General features: G+C 35.3%; 1 protein-coding gene across 26 annotated transcripts in view; it reads right to left on the bottom strand.

Annotated features, from left to right (window-relative positions):
* scrib (scribble planar cell polarity protein) overlaps positions 1-20,986 on the bottom strand; it is a 125,812-nt gene that overhangs the window by 20,638 nt on the left and 84,188 nt on the right. For 19 of the 26 annotated variants that reach the window (XM_070105833.1, XM_070105834.1, XM_070105838.1 and 16 more), the window contains 7 exons: positions 20,711-20,909; positions 20,424-20,512; positions 19,989-20,243; positions 19,585-19,893; positions 10,894-13,275; positions 5,075-5,189; positions 837-1,194 (listed from right to left, as the gene is read on the bottom strand). In XM_070105833.1, the coding sequence (XP_069961934.1) occupies positions 837-1,194; positions 5,075-5,189; positions 10,894-13,275; positions 19,585-19,893; positions 19,989-20,243; positions 20,424-20,512; positions 20,711-20,909 (3,707 nt within the window). The remainder of the gene's footprint in view (positions 1-836; positions 1,195-5,074; positions 5,190-10,893; positions 13,276-19,584; positions 19,894-19,988; positions 20,244-20,423; positions 20,513-20,710; positions 20,910-20,986) is intronic. The other 7 variants (XM_036361527.2, XM_036361517.2, XM_036361528.2 and 4 more) reach the window with 6 other exon arrangements.

The raw sequence follows: 20,986 nt of genomic DNA on the forward strand, positions 1-20,986 counted from the left end.
AGTTCAGACTTTGCATTATAATATTATATATGTATATATGTATATGTGGTTTAATATAAAAATCGTTAAACAACACGAAGCCTTACATTTCTAGAATTATATAAAGTTCCTCCATATTGCTATACATTTTAATTATAAATACATATGTATATATGTAGATGTGATGATGTGTGTAGTAGAAGTAGGCCAAAAGAAATGAGGGTAAAAGAGAACAAACCACAGAAAATTAATTCGAAGCAAAATTTATGTGGAAAATATGAACATGGTGATAGAGATAAGAACATATGCAGAAATATTTCTATGGCACAACCAAAACCCAATCAAAAAGCACAATTAAATTCGAGTTGATAGCAAATAATAATTAACCTTACATACCGAAAAGGCATATTATTATCAATAAATACTAGTACATAAAATAAATGACGTCACATAATTGCAACATGTTGTTTGTGTGAAATGCATTTCAATTGCAACATTATTGAATTAGATATAATTAGATTGCATTTAATGTAATTATGTGCATTTTATTTATGATACAAGTATATATATGTGTATGTAATTGTGTTTGTGTATATTCGAAGAAGCATTAAAGCTAAACACTTTCACCAAAAGCATTAATAACAATTGAATAAAACAAAAGATGTACCATAAGTAACGCAACTATAAATATGCAAATGATCAGATAACTCATGCCGCACACACGCACACACGCACACATACAACTTAGGTTCTTCATTGTAGGTATGTGCCTGTGTGTGCCGATGGCTCGCCATGAGTTGTGATCATCTCTCTAGGCGCTATTAATCTGATTTGTATTGCATGTGGCATACACTCACCTCATGTCATCCGCCTCACAATTATCCCGCTCAACAATGGTATCGCGCAGTACGTGACGATGGTCAACTACAAGCCGTCTATCGTCGTCATAATCATAATTCTCTTCATAAGTTCGCCCATCATTCGGTTGTTGTAGTTTTCGCTGTTCGCCGGCAAGGCACGGTATGGTGACGGCATGTGCAGCGCTGTTGGCTGCGGCACAATTGTTGTTGGAAGCATCGTACTCATCATTGCCATTTGCAGAGGGTCCATCCAATAAGCCCGATTTCTTATCACGACGCAGTGTTGCGATTTTCCTCTCTTCTTCTTGCTTCAACTTCTCAACTTCATCCTTTGACAGGAATGAAAAAACTTTTTCTATTTATTTGCGCAGACATGAAAAGAAAAACGAAAAGAAAACTTAAATAAATGAACAATACTCGGAAACTTAAGCGTATAGAAAAGCCATGAAAATAGAACAAGACAAAATAAAAAAGAAAATAAAACAACTGTAGAAAATGCCAATAAAATGCCCCGGCAAAAGGCGAAAGTCAAGATGGTTGGCTTCAGTCGCATCAAGATTAATGCCTTTTTATCAAATTTACTATGAGTGGCCCTTTCGTTTCAATATTATTGCCCTAGTTTTCTCAGAAATCGAAAAATTAAGCGTGAAAAGAGAAATAAGGAGTTACTGTTTTCAATCAAATAATTTTAAAATCCATGGCTTTATAGCGTTGATGCAAAGTGAGTGCCAAGCGCATTTTCTTTGTTGCACATTTTCGAAATATATATTATATAAAGGTTATATTGAAGCTTTTGCAGTTCTATGTAAATGCATCACTTTGGAGCTGGATGTGCCAGATGGACTGGGAATTTTGAAACGTTTTTATGAGAGACAGTAACTAGAAGTAAAGCCATATATTTGTTAGTTAGACGGAGTCGTCAACAAACAACTCTACATATATTCCGATTGATTAGTGAAATGACAACATTTTGAGTGAAAATAGCGAAAAACAAGAAAAATCGGTCAGTTTGTATGACAGTTATATGCTATACTGGTCCCAACTGAACAATTTGTTTGACGATAGTACAATAGAACTGCCTTGGAACATAATCTATGCTAGATTTCGTGAAGATATCTTGTCAAATAAAAAAGCTTTTCACACAAGAACTTCTTTATGATGGATCAGTTTGTATGGCAGGTATGTATATCCTATATTGGTTTGATATCGGCGGTTCCATCAAATGAGCACATTCTTGTGGAGAAAATACCAATTGCATGTGCAAAGTTTCAGAACTATGTACACTTCTAAAGCTGAGGTACTAATTCGCATAGACGTTCTTGGCTGTCATTTGTATATACGAGTATACTCTATAGCGTATCCGATGTTTTCTACTTGGAGTTACAAACTTCGTTGCAAACTTAATATACCCTGTCTCTGATATATGAATGATCTTGATCGAATTAGCAGACACTCTGAAGACGTCAAATGAATGTGTTGGAAATTCGGGCATACGAATACAGTGGTTGCCACACGGGCTCACAATCTCGACAATGCACCGTGTCTCAAATCAATGAAAAGGACAAAATAACTTCGAAATGCTGTTTTCACACCTCAAAAAATCCACCCATCATCTTCGAGTTGGATTCGTATGCTATACTGGATGTTTTAGCTCGCATTTGCTTAGATGTAGAAGACGTTATAAAAAGTATATATACCAAATGCGTATATTCCCCATTTCTTTAAACTTTTCCAATGCGATATCGATTATGTGGCTTATATGGTTATAGTAACCAACCAGTAGGTCAACCAACTTTCGCATATTTTTATATATATTTATATTTAAACCAGTATAACTTTGGTACCACTTGGAATAAAACAAATACTATTACAGTAACTTTACTAATAATTTTCATGATGGGTATAACCAACTTGGCTAAGCACGTAATAGCTTCAGCAGCACCCAATTCGTGCACTCACTCACTCATCGGGCTTGTTAAGACGTTCGCTCACTTACTGTCCGCCACACTTGGCAAACTTTATGCCGCACTGTTGAGCAAATAGTTGTTATGTGCAGTGCAATAAGCAGCAACAAATCAACGCACTTCCATAATACAAGTACAAACATTAAATAACAACAAACGTTTACTACTGATAGACCAACATTGGCTACAAGTAACGGCCATGGCTACAGGGACACGCCAAACACAATATCACTTCTCAACCAAACAACATCTCTGCTCAGTCACACCACCTTCTTGGTCCACCATAATCTAATCCTGCACATTATAGCGTCTGCATGCATAAATAACTGTATACCATATGTACACATGTAAGTGGGTACCTACAAACATAAGTATATCGCTTGGTTATCAATACCCACGGCAATGCCCTTAACCCGCACTGTACTCGCAGCTGTATGGTTAGTCATAAATCAAGATAGCAGGGAAATTATTTTGTTATCCAGAGTCACAGCATAGTGCTGCTGTTGCATACAATAAAGATTGGATATCTTCACTTTGAACTTATTTGGCTCTTTTGACTTCTTGGTGTGCGCGATTTATTTTCCTTGGATCGTTTGTTTTAGCGCAATAAAGTATTGTGTTGAAAACATTGTGAAATAGTAAAAAATGAATGAAAACTTGCGAAATCAGAACAGCGCACAACTTTCTTTTATCTACATTGGAATTTGTTGGACCGAAAAATATTTCTGAGTTACTCAAGCGCGAACTTTTTTTTTTATATATTTGATGTGCTTCCTGATGATATCCGATTAAAGAAGCTACTACTAGTTGTTGATGCATTCAAATGGCTGATGACGTTGTATTTCCTAAGATTTTAAATATAGGTAAAATAATACCGCGTATAATTCTCATCGATTTAAAACACCAAAAATATATATATATATACATATAAATGAAAAAACGCAGACGTAACGCAGGATCTCTAGAAGCACGAGAAAGAGGCACAATTGAAAGCCGAAATTTTACATAATCGATAAAAAATTTTACGAAACCTTATTTCAGTGAGAAATTTAGTTTTTGAAGCATCGTTTTCAATATTCTTGCATAGAATTTAGGGGCACATCTAGTGTGAAATTTCGTAAAAATCTATCTTTTAATTCTTGCATTTATCGATAGTTTATACCATCAAAAATAACATATACAACAAATATTTTTTGAGTTACAGCCGTAACTGTGTCAAAATCAATAATTCATCTTTAAATGCATTTTTCTGAAAGCAGCATTTTTCGAATTTTCTGCCGCGATTACATTCACACACATTCAGTAAATACAACGCATGCAATGACCTACCAGTTTTTTGATGTGATAAAAAATCGAATTTCGGCAGGTCAAAAACGATCAAAATTTTGGATAAAATTTTTGTCAATATTACAATTCTTGAATTTTTTTTTTTGAACGTAGGTCACTGTACAAACAATATCTCCTAGTCAAGATTTTTTTATCATTTGGGATCACCGAAACAGTGCAGAACCTTTTTACCGCCGTCGGATATCGTCTGTAACGCGATAAATATTAAATCCTTGCCTTTAAAAATTGTATTGTGTACTCCTAAAATATGTATAAATATTGGGGTGCTTTTTTTTATTTTTTTTTCGGCCCCATTTTGAAATTTTACAACTCAGCCGCAATGGGCACTTTTGTAAAGCGTTCAAATTCTGAAAAAAAAACCGACTTTGGTCAAAGTGATGCCATACAATGCCGCTAAGCTATAGAGATTTAAAAATAAAAAAATAAAAAGTTTTCGTGTATTTTAAATGGGAAATCTACACGCCTTGGTCCAGTACTTAAAATTAATATTAAGGGCTAAACCTTTCAGGGATTTTTTTTTTTTTTGGGTATTTCCAACAAAATTTCACGATGGGACCGAAAGAAAAAATAGTTCCAAAAAAAAAGCACCCTATTAAATATAATACAATTAATACAGTAGTTTTGCTTTTATTTTTAATTCCCAAAATCGCCTTTTAGGCTGTCACACTACGCACATATGCCTCTTAAAACCTGAGTTGAATTAATAAAAATTTACTCATACGCCATGTCGCACAATATAAATTTTTGAGGGCGAGCTTTGTTACTATTGTAAAATTCCTTATTTAATCATTTTAAAATTTATGCAAAACTACTTGAAATTTCATCCTTTCCTAAAATAATTGCGAATGTGAAACCTTATTAAAATATTTTGTAAATAAATAAGTCACTTTTTACTATATAATTATATGTTTTATCACATCTCACCTGTCTTCTGTGATGGTTTATGTTGATCTTCCATGGCTGACTCAAAGAAACGTTTCTTATCAGAAACTGATTTAGGCACTTTTGTTGTTGTAATGGAATCGGATGTAGGTGACTGCTAGAGCAAATCAAAATATAAATTCATTAATTAATATACTATTATATATATTATTAGAATATATTTTTAAAAAAATTATAATAAAAAAGGGTAGAAAAATACTTAAAGTAGTTTAGGTTTAAAAAACTATCATAGTTACAATTTTACAAATATCTCGAATATCTAATGGAATACTGTCATAAATCAACTAAATCTCCAAACCGCAAATACTTTTCAAAAATTCTCAGATTGTAGAAATTCTGTTACTTTGGAAAAAAAAAACTACTAAAGAACATCTTAGAATTTTTTCGAATTTTCGTGAAGATAAATCAAGTAAAAATATTATCTTTTTGACTTATGACAGTATTTTGTTAAATAAGCAATATGTATACATAGTATAAAATATTTCAAGTATCAATAATTCGGTATTTATCGAAGATTTACAAAGAGGAGAGTGCAATAGTAGAATATTTGTGTGTAAGGCAAAGTAATTTACAAATTCCTTTTCAAATAGTACACGGCTAATAGAACGATCCACTGACTGACCTCCAAGCGATTCGAATATCAAAGGTATTACCAACAAGAAGACCATGCTCAACAGTGAAACCTTATTCTTTTACGAATTACTCTTCAAATTTTTGCATTTTCGACAAATTGCTATACAACACACACTCAAACACTCTTTCACACATACACACATATCTACATGCAAGCTCTAAATGCCCGAGTGAGTATGCTTTATCAGCTAAGCCATCTGCTGTCTGTTTAATGGATCGAATGCATTTTTTCATGCGGTGTACTCGAAGAAGCGATGAAGCGACGGTGAGTAGCTCGGCATTCGCTTTTTTATTTTGTATGTACAGGTAATGAATTTACTGCAAACAGAATTATAAAAACAAAAAATAACTGAAAAAGTAATACACTAGAAAAAACGCTTTCTTCCCTTTCTAGAGCTGTGCGCTCTGTTTTGTATTGTAGTTCATCAGAAATGTGTACGGATATGGTTGATGCTGCTGGTGTTGGCGCTGATGATGCGCTCGGATATACCATACATAAAGTCGTGTATTGTGTAGCAGCAGCAGCAGCAGCATGACATCATTAATTCTAAATCTAGTAGAATAACGGTGTAGTGCTACAACTGCAACGGAACACTACACATTCTGCCCCCAAGTAAAAGTGGTGGGGAGAAGGTGAAGAAATGGAGGTATGACGGTGCTGAGCATTTTTATAGCGACGGTTGGCACCTTCATGTCTATCTTATATATATATATATATATATATATATGTGTGTGTGTGTGTGTGTGTGTGCTGAGGGCATTGTGTAATTAATATTATGTCAAATTCTTCATTACCAATTTAAGTCGAGTCAAAGTAGGGCTTTATGTTTCAAACAAGCGAGTTAATTAAAATTTATTGAGTTTCGATGTGTAGAAGAGTAGAGAGAGCGGGATGTACGAGTATAAGCTAAGAAATAAAATGAAGTAAAAAAAATTAAAAGACTATAAAAAGTATTCCGCACACGCAAAAAACAACATAAAGCTCAGGTAAACCATTTTATATCAATAAGTGTGTGTATGTGTGAGGATTGGCAAACATTTCACACTTGTGTACTTGCGGCTTTAACTGTTTAATCAGTCGCTTTGAACAATGGCGGTTGTTCTCACTGTGTTCTTAAACTTAGCGCTGCTAAATACAAAAAATTAACAATTAAAAAAAATAAATAACAGAAAAAAAAAATTAAATAACATTAACAAATTTTCCTACTGAGTAGCAAGAACTAAACAGCTTTTCAACCGAGATCGGCTAGATGGCGCTGAAATTCTATTTTTGCAACTAGAATCTATTACAATTCGTTAAAAAACAAAAAAAAAAATTAGAAAACTAACATCACGCTTGCCTACACACATTTATAAATGCGTAATAGTTATGTGGGCGGAAGTAGTCAAAAAAAAAATAAATAAAAATCAGAGCAACAGCAACAAAGATAAGATAGCCTTTTAGCAACAAACTTAATTAGCCAGTCCAGATAAGAGCAGCGCAAAGATAATGAACTAACACATACATAAATATATTACTGATAACTGGGGCAAATAGTTTTGTAGTATTAAAGCACTATGGTCGCAAATAAGCCACCAGTCGCCTAGGCACTTAAGGCCCATTATTATTCTTTTTAGTTATCCTCAGAGTGTTTTGAAGATATGTAGGAACATAACGAGTAAAAGGAAATATAAAGGCATGCAGCACAAGATGACTGTCAAGAAGAGCAGCTGTCAAAAAATATAACTGCAATCACATATTAGTTCCCCATCATTTATATGTAGCCGACCACGAAAGAGTGCGAAAACCAAAAAACAAAAATAGCAAACCAATTATTTTCGAAAAAACAGGAACTTTATTTCTGCAATTTAGCAAATATATATATATATATATTGATTTAATATATATTGATTTGCGTTTGACAGTAAAATACATTACTTCCTGATGTCATGAACGAAAGAAGGGGAAGACTGCGGTTACAATTGCTATGTATGTTTGACAGTTCGTTTATGACGTAGTATGTCACAATTTTGTCACTACAATTCTTGTTTGTGGCTCATATATGTATGATAACTTTAGCGGCAAACTGGAAAAATTTGCGCGAATTTAGATTGTAAATAAAATTTTAGAATACCTACTCATACTAGACAAGTCTTAGTCGAAATCGTGACTCGACATAAATTATATGAAAATAAGTCAAGAAATACGAGAATTTAAAGAAAATGTTTGATGAGACGGCTGCAAATTATTGCTAACCAATTTGAAGATATTTTATTAAAAAAAATTAAAGTTGTTAGCCTTGACCTCTGAGCTTGAGGTGAAATTAAATATTACTAAGCATTGCTGCAGCCAAATTCAAGCTATCAAAATAACTTTTTGCACTATATTGATAATATATTTTGAAATTATATTGATAAATCGAGCGCTAAATCAAGCGTTTTACGATTACTAAGCATCCACATATTTTGTAATAACAATTGTTACAACCAAACAACTACTTGATTTTAGTACTATACAATTTCCTAGCCATCGAAAAAGCATCAATAATATAAAAAAAAAATTTAACAAAGAACAAAAGGACGGCACAAAATAAAACAAATCCGAATAACGATATATTACTGATTTTTATTACATTATTATTAAATGTGTATTGGTTTTCGAAACTTAATGCTAGTTTTGTGATGCAAGTAGAATTAAATAGAAAAGTTTGTCAACAACTAATAATAGAGGTTAGTGTACGTACTATGTAATGCCGACCAATATGCTAAGAATTTTATGTATGTATGGTATATACAGTCACTCACTTCGGTTAGAATATAAACTAAAATAATTTTATTTTCTGCAAAAAGTTTTGTATTTTTTGTTATTTATATTTAAAAAAGAAATGAAAGAATAAATTATTTTATGACCGGAATAGGCGTCTGCATACTTTGGTGCGTGACTGTATGTATATGCTTATATATGTATTCTTAAAAAGTTCTAGTGTCTTGGTAAAGTGCTATTGTTGTTATTGTTGGATGAAATTTAATATATAAATTATATAAATATAATTCGATTCCTTTTACTATTTTATTGGTGCATGAATGATAAAACTTATTACTTCTAATCTATAGAGGCAGCGGATAGCAATTGCAAATATGACAGTAATATTTTCAACTTGAATAAAGGGTGTTGCAATCAAAAGCGATAAAAAAAAAAACTTGAAAAATTACGTTAAAATTTTCGTTTATTGTTTAATAATTATTTTTTAGAAATTATCACTAAAGTAGTGTAAAAATATCAAAATTTGTATTGAAGCACCCCTTAATACGCGTAGTGGTATAAACTGCGTGCTGCTAAAGCCAAATATTTTTAAATTAGATTCAACTAATTTCTTGTTATTTAGGCGATAATAAATAAATATATAGAAATATTTTGCAGCCTAGCGGTATTTCACTCGGAGCAGTAAACCTGAAACCTTCGCAAACATTCCCATGCAATTTTTTAATCAATTTGAGCATAAAGTATTAGGAAGGTCGGCGAAATCGACATGAGTTGTTATTGCTGCTATTGCGGTATGAAGATGAATTGAATGGAAAGTGTTAGTTTTCAATTTAAATGCAAATATTTTTTATTTTATACCACACAATTTAGTATGCAACCTTCATGCGACAAATATATGTCCAATTTATTATTCGTATTGGGTGAAATGTATGTCGCTTAGCCCCCGAAGGACGACATTGATTAGATTAGACAGACAATGGGTAAACAAAAAAAAAAAAAACAATCAAAAAGAAAATTTGCATACATACAGCCGAATAGTATTTGAAATGATTTATTTCCAAAAGAATGCTTCCGAAACTCAACAAATCAAAGGCATAAACACAAAATAACCCACGAACTCGCTGCTGTGCGTCAACTAGTAGCGGGCAGCACGACTTACAAAGAATCAATTTGGGTTTGACGAAATATTACCACCTACACCTACAAACAAACACAACAGCTATGCACGACCGCAGAATCGATTCGTTGGTGGCAGCGAAAGCGAAAAAGGCGCTGTGGCAAGCACTGATGGCAGCTATGACAAGGAATGGTAAACAACAAATCTTGCTTATATTTAAGCAATTAAAATGCCCGACACTTTCGCGCCGGCACTGCACGAAGCTCCCACACACACCAACACATAGAGGGAAAGAAAATATAAACTTGCGGATGACTTGCAAATCGGAACACAGCAAAACTAATGGAGAATACGCCTCAACGCTGCCTTACAACGCCGCCTTGCCACATCAAGCGACGTCTGTAATCACACTGTGGTTTCTTTCCCTGTGGGCGGCGACATGGCTCCCGAGAGCACAACACCTGCAAACTTTGGTCTCGACAGCGGTGACGATGTCAAGTCCAATTGCGGTTGCGATTGTGAACGCAAGTTTAGGGGACGCGCACTAGTCGGTGGCGGTGGGGCTGTGCGTAATATTAAATGTGTTGGCTTAAGAGGTCGCTTGGGAGGCAACGGCGGCGGCGGTGGTGACGTTGATGACCGGCAATTCACTGAGGTATCGCTGCTGCGACGGGAATCAAAGAATGATGTGTTGCTGTAGATGGCCTCCTCTTCGATGGTAGAGTAGATTTCTTCCGCCGTCTCGTAATAGGAGGCCGCATTCATGGCGCGCTGTAATGATGAAGTCGACTCAGATTCGACCGATGCTAAGGTGGAGGTGGAAAGGTCTAATGAGTGGACTGTGTTTTGATAATCGCCGGTGCTGATGTGAACGGCACTTCCGGAAGAGGAAATGGGCACGGTTGAGTTTTGTGCAACTATTTCGGATATTGTTGGAAATTGCATTGATGTGTATGACGGTGTGGGAGAGGCAAGGTTAGCAACTGGTGGTGTTCCGGTTGTTGACCCGGGCGCTTTTGTTGCGGTGCTGGCGGTTTTAATTGTGTACGCCGCTGTGCTGCTTGTGCTGTTGGTGGAATGGGATAGAGAGGAAAATGCAGGCGTTGCTGATGAAGTGGTAATCGAGGTGTTAGCTGTAGTGATGGTTGTTAATGTTGATGTTGGTTTCGTACTAGTATATCTGTTGTTGGCGCTATTTGTGGTAGTGGCTTTAGCCGATGACACAGTGTTAAGTGTGTTTTTGTTGCTGCTTGCGGAACTGTGCGCAACATTTGCTACTTGTGTTGGTTGGGTTGTCGATTCACTCACCAGTACGCTACGCTGATGGAGATGAAGTTGTGGCGGCCGCTGTTGTAGTGGTTGAGGTTTCATATATACACCAGTGGTGGAAGATGTCGTACCACCGCTAGTGGCCAAAAAAATAGGTGTAGTAACCAACGATGATGACGACGATGAAGACACTTGCGATGTCGATGGAGTAAACTGTGGCTGTGGCAGCAGTACGAGACCACCTACCGTGAATAGCGACTGATTCTGTGGGGAATTAGAAAAGTGGTGGCTCGCACTAGTTGGAACCAATTGACCAGTTAGGATGTGAGTGGTATTCGGCTGCTGGGGTTGTGGTAGGTTGGTATATTGAACAGGTAGTATTTGCGCTGTGGGGAAAATTTGTGTGGGCGAGAGTGGGTTATTGGATGGAATGCCTGCCTGTAATGTTGCTGCTGATGATAAAAAATCCAACCTCGGCTGCATGTTTGCATTGGAAGAAGTAATAGAAGAAATAGGAGAAGCAATGTTAATAGTTGAAGATTCGCTATCGCAATGGGAGCTACTATCACAACCGGGATTCAGAGCCGTAGAGGAAATAAGGTGTTCGGGCGGTGGAGGGAGAGGAAATGAATCAAAATTGTCATCTGAACTATCTATAAATGGATTTACCGAGTGTTTGATGCTGGCGTAATGTGGAACTGGTGGCGCTTCTTCGTGCGGTGCGCCCAGTTCGGGTATTTGTGACTTTCTGCTTACACCACGTAACTGGTTGCGCACTTCATTTTCATGCAGCAAGATTGTGCGGTGCTCTTCTTCAGTAACCAGTATGTGATCTGGTGAATTTTCGTGTATAAACTCAGTGAGACGACGCTGTGAAGGCGGTATTTCATCATCGGAAAGTGGCGGAGGTGGTGGAAGCACCTCCAAGTAGTAAGTTTCTTCGCTCTTTTTTACATGTGCAATTGTCGACGAAAGCTTTGGCATCGTTGAGTAGTTGACGGGTGGGGGAGGTGGACTTTCACGTGGCCGCGATGGACTACGCGGCGCCTTTACGCGCACAGGAAGTTTCGCACTACTACCGGTTGGCGGTGGTGTTAATGGAACGGTTGGTGTTGTTGGCGGAGGCGGCGAACGTATTTCATGTATAGTGTTTGTGGTCGGATCATGTTCAAAGACTGTGAAATCACCATAACCTACGTCAGCTTTTTGGAAGGCATCGAGCGCAATATTGTGCACCAACTCAGCTTTTTTAGTTTTCGGTTTCGGTAATATGGGAGGTGGTATACGTTTCGGTTTGGCGCCGGTTGAGCTAGACAACAGATCTTCTGTAGATTTTGATTGCGCACTAACAACTGTACTAGGTGTACTACGACCACTTGAAGCTGAACGCTCTGAGGTTAACAAATTCTCAGTCGACTTCGAACCAAAGAAAAATTGTTCACGTGGTGATCGGAGGGCCGATGGTGATTTCGACATAGCTTTTGCCAATTCGGTATATTCATCAGTTTTGCTATTGTCTAGGAACGCTTCACGGAATGGATTTTCTCTTTCGATCTCCGTAGACACCGTAAGCTTTTCGGGTTGCGGCGGTGGACTGTGATAGCCTCTACTACTTCCACCTCTACTGGACAAAGGCGAAGATGAGCGAACATGTTGCAGCGTAGGCGAATCAATTTCCTTAATACGCGCTACTGTAGGCACTATTGGCGGCAGTTTTTCGGGGCGTCTACAACGCTCCAGTGTCGAGTTGTTCGACGATGAAGGGCTGGCCGAACGCAATATACCTTTGCGTGGTAAACGCGGCCGTGAACTTCCATACTCTTGCTCAGAATCGTAATAACGGGAATAACCGTCGGGCGTTCGTGAGCGTTCATAATCAGATTTTGACCTTTCATCACCGCTCAGATCAAAACTAACTGATTTGCGGTGACCACCAAATGCAGAGCCTGAAAGGTCGGGCGTGCTGCGACCAGAAATATTTCCTAACATTTCATGATTGCGCCGATGCGGACGATAGTCAGTCTCCGAATCGCTTGTATAACGGGGCGAAGGACGTGCTCGATCAAAGTAGTCCGAATCAGTATCACCTTGATCGGCCGAAGCATTCGGTGAATACGTATCGAATACATCTTCATCTCCGTCAATCACGTGCTTATCCGACTGTTCCTCCTCCTCCTCGTCTTCTTCTTCTTCGTCTTCTTCTTCATCGTCTTCGTCTTCTCCTTCCTCGTCGTCAATAATATAAATTGGTTCGGCTTTCGTGACTTTCTTTGTCTTTGGAGCAGTGTCGTCCTGACGAGCAATCGTTTGTTTTTTTACCATTTCTTTATACTCATAACGGGTGTCTGCAGGCTTTGCTACGGTTTCTGTCCTCGTTTTGTGTATTGATGTTGGGGTTGGTGTGCGCCTCTGTTGAATGTTCTTTTGAACAAAAATGTTCGTTCATGTTAGAAAATATGTATGTATCTTAGTTTTAGTTTCCAACAATTAGTTTAAGCGATAAAACATTTACACTGAAGCGCGTTTTAAAATGGTGATATGATAACAAGTGCTAATTGTGGTTTTGGTGCTTGGTGCTGGTGGAACTTGAGTGAGCGAGTATGTTGAAAATTAGATTGAGTAGTAATTGAGTGCTCCGGATAAATACGTACATATATAGTTTTTGGGATTTTTTTTGCTTTTTTCTTTTTTTTGAGTGTGTTTGTGAGTTTGAGTGAGTGAATTACTTACAATGCATTACTTAGTAAACTTCGTGGAGTAAGAAGTACAAAAGTGAATTTAAATATTTTTTGTAATTATTGACAGATACTCGAACTTTCGATTAGCACATTTGAATCCGAATAATAATCAATTTGATGTGATAATGTCTGAAGAGCGTATGATATTTCGGACAAATAGTTGATGTGAACAATCAATTCAAAAGAACATTTTTTTCCAAAGTGAATTATGGCAAAAAGAAGCAGGAAACTCAGCGATAAATGTAGGACAAAACAAATGTTGATAAACGGATACACAAATACACATAAATGTTAGCGGAAACAAAGGCAAGCGTACAAAGCACGAATACTAGATTCTTCATATTCTCTTGCTCTACTAATTGACCTGCCGCTCAAAAATAAAACCAATTTCTTTTTGGTTTACAGAATTTTTACAAAATTATTTCTTTTTTTTTTGTTTTGTAATCGAGAAGACATTGAGTTTTTATTATTTTGTTTTGATTTTCTGATTTACATAAAAAATTTCACGATTTTTATAAAGTTGTCAATTAATATTCTTTCTTCAATGCAACAATCCGATTTATATTTGTATATTTTCATTATTTTGTATGTATAGTGCATAGTACGTGTTTTAGAGGAAAAGTCACCTTTTCTACATATATTCAAAACATTTAGTTTAATATATTATATATTTTTTTAAATTTTAATTATGCTATATACTACACATTGGACAATTGATATAAGTTTATAGTTCATTTGTTTGTTAGTTGTATTATCTTGGATTAGGTACACAAATCTTCAGGAATCTGTACGTTCAACAACAGTTTGTAATTATTGCATCAAAGGAGGGATTTCGGCAAATCTTTTTCAACATCTCAACATACCGAGCATTGATTTCTGTAAATTTTGTTGAAATTTCAACATGAACTGGGCTTGAATTATAGGTTCATGTAAAAAAAATATACAGTAAAGTGAAGTTGCACACAAAAATAAAATAAAATTAAATGACTTTCCTTTCTTCACTTTCTCCCTCATAGGAACCTAGAAGTTAACTGCTTAGCAGTTGAAGAACTATAAATGTTAAACACGACTGTGAAAATTTTTCGAAGATATTCCAAGTTACTTGTACAATTTTTAATAAAAGAGAGTTGCAGAGTAAAGCAATTTATAAAAAAAATTGTTTTTGAGTTAGAAAGAAAGCATTGGGCTAGCGCTTGTGAGAAGAATTCCGCGAGTACGTATTACATAACAGTTTGCAATTATATGCCTCGCAAATTTCTCTATTCACATTGAGGACTGCGATTTTCACTGTTACTACACTCGCTGAAGCTAGACAAAGCCCGTCATGTTAATTTATTGGCACTGTGCACCAATGCTGAATAACGACATACAAGTGCCACGGTGCCGATTACTACTCGGCAACGCGTTCGCATCGCGATAAAGGCGAATAAGTGTAATCGTAATAATAAATATAAAAGAAAGAATTTTTTTCAAATAAAAGCCAAAAACTGAAGATTAGCCTATAGTATAATTAATTTATAATTTTTTTTTTTTTTTGTTTTTTGTAATAAAACCAATATATGACACAAAATTTCAATTAACATTGACATTTTCAAAATTTGTTATTTTCTTTCTATTCAAAATTTCATTTTCGTTTTATTAATATTTTCCACTTATGTATTAAACACATAGACGACGGCAGACGACAGGCAGCATCTATCAAATATTAAAATAGACACATATTATATATATGGGCATAGCTATTAAGACAACAGCACGACTTCACGGCAGCAGGCTTGCAGTTGTCGCTGTCGCCAAATTCATTTACCAACAGAAGCATTAAATAACTTCCTGATCCTTTGTAATAACAACTGATCATTTAAAACGAATGCATAGAAAATTTCACTTTTAACAAAGTATTTAAATGCCAGTGAAGTGAAAAGTTTTAACACGGCAACAATGAAATTGTGTACATCGGCTATCTGATATGTAGCTGCCGTCTTCAAAATGTTCCAAGAAGCTGGATTCAAGGCGCCGTTTGCAGACAAGAAAATTTCGCTGCCGCTACGTCGTGTCGCGCAGTCATCTACGTGTTTAAAGCTTTAAACTTAAGATTCAACTTAACGCGATGTTTTCAACACAATAATTAAGTATGTACTTCTTACATAAGCAAAACACTATTATTTACTATATAACATAACTGCAAAACAGGCTGCTGTGGTTAAATTCCGATAGTACAATAAGTAATAGTTGATAGCGGAACACGTCTGAAAGCTGACAGCATATACCGTTATGTTTACAAAACATTTGTAGCTTTGTCAAAATAAAATTTTCAACTTTTGAAGATAACATAGTCACACAGATATACATATTTATATATGTATACATACTGACTGACAATATTGGACAGGGTAAATTGCAATAAATGTTTATACTCGTATAGTACCATATGTATAAGTGTTTGTGGAAACCATTGTTGAGACTTTTAGGTCGTTAAAAGTAGAAAAATATTTCCGTTATTCAAATAGTAGTGCAGTACAAGTAGGAAAATTTCGCTATACTTATTTATGTATGTACTTTATTTGCATGTATTAGGACACATTATATGTGGCTGCAGCAGTATCTGTTTTCATATATTTTAGCTATGTAATTATCCTCTCTGTATATATTATAAATGCATTTGCATAGTAACACTGTTATCATTTCATAAACATACAATTGGTTTTAGTTCATTTTCCGAAACAAAAAAAATAGTACAAACAACAATTCATTTATTATACTACATATAACAAAGTTTCAATTTTAACATTGACATACATACAAACACATAGTTTGATAAACTTTTCCAAAACAAACGCGCGTCAAATATTCGCTAAATTCAATTCATCGCATGGTTGCATTTTTTGTCTGTTTTTTTTTTTTTTTTTTTTTTTTTGTTTTTGTGGTTGCTTGCTTTATGCATTTATTTATTATTATTTTTACAATAACACGTTGATTTTTGCGACTTTTACTCATGATCTGGTAACGCTACATACAACGCATTATTGACGCTTCCAGCAGCTAATGGAAGCTTTGTGTGCTTGTTTACTCGCATAATACGCACATACATAAATATACTTATGTACATTTTTTTACATAATTTATTTTAATTTTATTTTTTTATTATTAATTTTTTTGTTTGCAACAAAATTTTTTAATTCCTGCTGTTGCAAGCGCGCTTTATGAACTGTTTGCTGTGCGGCCCTTTTCGACCGTTAAACTAAATATTCAGTCTTATAGTTATAATCATCCACTTGTTAAGCATTATTTTGCTCTGTGCTCTGCAATGAAAAACCAAATTCGGAAAAACGAAACAGAAAAGAGATTTTTTTGTTTAATTTCAAGTCGAATTAAGTTAGATGATTTAATTGTTAAGAGTTTTTTATTTGAGATTTTACAACAAATATTCACAGTTTTGATGCAGTGTCAATAGAGAGGAATACACCAATATTTTTTGGAATTAAAAAAAAACTAAGAAATCTGATTTAGGAGAAAGGGTTAGAATGAGATTAACACCAATGTACATATGTATTTAATATTCGAGCAGCATTGCAAAAGTAAGTACAAAAGTTTTTCAAACTAATACCAAGTGTGAAACGGAATCTAATTTCTTATCTTATTTATTTCTTTATGCTTAGCAATTCATAAAAAAAAAATTACGTACTTAATAAATGGTTTTTTAACTTAGTTTCTTTCAAATACACATATGTTTGTATGTCTGTTTGTGTGTTTTTACGAAAACCAAATTAAAACCAATTCATAAAAATATATACAAAGCGGAGGGTTATAACTGCTTTGGCATGCACACAACTAGTCTTCATTCGATGCTTCAACTAATTAAACGAAGGAGAGTAGTTTTAAAGAAAAAATTTTAAAATATAAAAATTCACATTAAATTCTATTTTATACAGTTCGAAGTTCCTCGACCTCCATATACGCTTAGTGCTGCATACTTTACACAAATTTCTTACAATACCGTTTTTTACTTCAACACTTTTGCTTATAGTTGTAAGTAATTGAATATAGTTTCAGTATTATTTACTTAATATTACTTAAATATTGCCTTAAAATTACCTTCGAAAAGTATTTTATTAATTACAACTGTGTATATGCCCCAATATTAGTCCGGAAAGCAAGAGATATAACCAAAAGTACTGAAAATTGTTTAGTACCAGTGTTGGAAAACGTTTTATAATTTCGCAAATGTAGCGTTATCTACTCTAAATCGCTAATGTAGTTTGAATTATTTACCCGAATCACTTGTAAATGATTTGATGAAAGCAAAATAAGACGTCGAAGAAAAAGCTCGAAATAGTGTTTCAACGATATTTTTGAAATCATACTAATTTATTAGATGATTAAGATGACATGTTGCAAAGAGAAACTGCTAAAGAAATCTATTTTTTTATTTATGTTTAAGGCAATTTTAGACTGCACATTGTAGAAGTTTTTTTTTTTTTTTGAGTTTTATAGAAATCTATTTCAAATCGCTTTAAAAATGCTCAAAGGGGTTGCGTTCATACTCCTGAGATTAAAAAAATATATCTGGACTCTATCTTTCTGTTGTATTAGAGTGGAAACCAAATATTACATGAACTGCAAAGTATTCGGCACCACAACGTTTTACTTTGGAATGAAAATAGGGCTATATTTTTTGACACAATCTCTATACAGAGCAATGCATTCATTGAAACGGTTATTTCGGTAATTTCGTTACCGGTTCAAAATTGGAATTGATTTCCAATTTGAAAACACCAAATGAACTTTTTTTATCTGCGAGCAAAAAAATCAGAGGTGGCGTCACTTGGAATCAATAACTTGAAAACGATTGTATGAAATATCATGAAACTTTGGCAATATTCTAGTTAAGGTTAGTACTTTAAAACAAATATAGATATTATTTGTTTAAAATGGTAAAGTAAATGGTTTTTATAACAATAAAAATAATATAATAATATTCGTAAAAGTCTTTTATGAACTATTTTTAATCAAAGAAATTTGCAAAGTTATAGAGCAATTTTGAATGTTAACCTTTACTATTCAAGAGAATTTTTGCAGTAGACAATTCAACAGTATTTAAGTTGTAACGTTTCATAGCATAAACGCCCTTACGCCCTCCTATTTAACCTACTTACTTTTAACCCAGAAATCAGCATTCCACTGTCAATAACCACAAGTCTCCAGAAAAACGAAAAAACACAAGTTTGCAATGAAAATGCGTGACATACTTTTGAAATGGAAAAATTTACCAAAAACGCAAAAAGAATGAGTGAACAGGTCTGTCTAACGATGGCGCAAACGTGGCGCCTAACCGAAACAAAAGTTGTTTGTAGTTAAATTCATTTATATACTAGACTTTTGTGCAAACTTTACGCGCATAGTTTTTTTTAAAAATGTTGCAATTTTTTAAAACTTATAATTATACATACACATGCACATACATACAGGCACACATATGCATATATACGAGTACATAAGTATGAAATATTTGCTGCAGCTACCGTGTATAATGCCTACCTAGGCATATATGGTATATGTATATAGATTCATAGTTTTTGTTTACAAATATTAGTAACACGTTTTCAGCTGGGCAACTTTTCCGCTGAACAACAACATTCCGCTTTCAAATAAAAATTAGCAACGTAAACAACGGGAAAATAACACACCAATGCAAAGAAAAAGAAATCATGAACGTTCTTTGGAGAACAGGTGAGATATTTGTTTGAACACAATTTATAGTTGTTAGCAATGTTTCAGTATGAGTACATATATGTTTGGCTGTGTGTGGTGTTGGTGATTTTTTTTTCTGTTTTTTTTTTTTAGCGTTGGTGGAATACATGAACACAACACAAAGAACTGAGAGTAAATGTTATTGTTCGACACGCACATGACAACACAAGGATAATGGTACTGGGATGCATGTTAAGCCTAATAACAAACAATGCAAAATGTCTATAAATTGTCATCAACATACCTGTTGCTGAGTCGGTGGCGCTGCCACTGTATTACCACTTGCTGCCGCAACGTTGGCCAACGCTGGCGAGACAGGTGGTGATGTTGTGGTGGTTGTCGTGGCCGCAGTTGTGTGTGTGGGCAATGTTGTTGGTGACGTGTGAATTGGCGGTGAGGCAGCCAACAACGCAGGCGACGGATTTGTGTCGAGTGTGTGTTTCGAAATGACAACTGTTGTGGTCTTTTGAATTTTATCCTGATCGTGATGTTCTGCTGGTGACTTGGGTGGAACTGAGGTGAATGCATCGGCAGCACGCACTATTTCAAGCACCTACAGAAATAAAGGTAGAAAAATGTGAAAAGAAAAGAAAAATAAAATATTAAGTCTGAGTCAATGTAGGTGCGCGAATTAGTCGATTTTAATACCTTCTCGGGTGTACTCTTTTCTTTAGACTGCACCAGCGTTTTGTCTGCATTAGCAAACGTGGTGAGTGCATCTTGGGGAGTTGTTGTTGCTGTTGTTGGAGCACCGCTCTTGGATGTTTCGCTTTCAGCTGCATGCTGTTGTGGCAAAGCGCCAACGCTCGGCGGTGTGGTGGGCGAGTGGGCCAATGCCGCCACAGATGCCAATACTGAGGGGTCGTTATTCGGTTCGGTTTTCGGTGTAAAAACTTCAAAATCCTGGGAGAGCGAGAAATGTTTCAAAGTTTATTTAAGAGCAGCTCTACATACATATATATATATATTTTTTAACTATTTAGTAAGGAAACAATTATAATTTTTCAAGGTCGCAGTGTCACGATAATCGTATTATGCGAAAATTTATATCCATATACAATTATAACTTTCGTTCACACTTACTTGTCGTATGCGCTCATCTTCGTCGCGATCCAAACTCGAAATGCTCTGACTTTGGCTCAGTTCCGATCCAGTCTCGGAAGCACGCGAACCTAATAAATATGTAAATAAAATAAAAGCAAATAGAAATTAAAATTTGTCTTGCTGGATGTGCTAAAACAACAACTGCATAGCAACAAAGTGTCTAAGCCGAATTGAATTTATTGCGAGGCACTAGAGCGCCCACTAGATTCGATATTGCCACAATAACACACATACAACGCGGCATATGTATATATAACTGTACATACCTTGTCGGCTGCCTGTTGTGTTGAAGCCTGTGCTCATGCCGCCAGCAGCCCCAATGGAATGAATTAAATTGGATTTGTCGTATCCTTTGCACGCGATCAAATGAATTTCATTGCCAGCATTGCGCAGAACATTCACAGCGTCCTGATGTGAAATACCCAACAGCGAGTGGCCATTGACTTCCAACAGGCGCATACCAACCTGAAAGCACACAACAACAAACAAATTCACGAAGTTACAAATTTTGAAAATAAAACAATTTTTTAAATAAATTGAAA

The sequence above is a fragment of the Bactrocera oleae genome, chromosome 2 (assembly GCF_042242935.1).
Source record: "Bactrocera oleae isolate idBacOlea1 chromosome 2, idBacOlea1, whole genome shotgun sequence".
In the NCBI taxonomy this organism is placed as follows: Eukaryota; Metazoa; Arthropoda; class Insecta; order Diptera; family Tephritidae; genus Bactrocera; species Bactrocera oleae.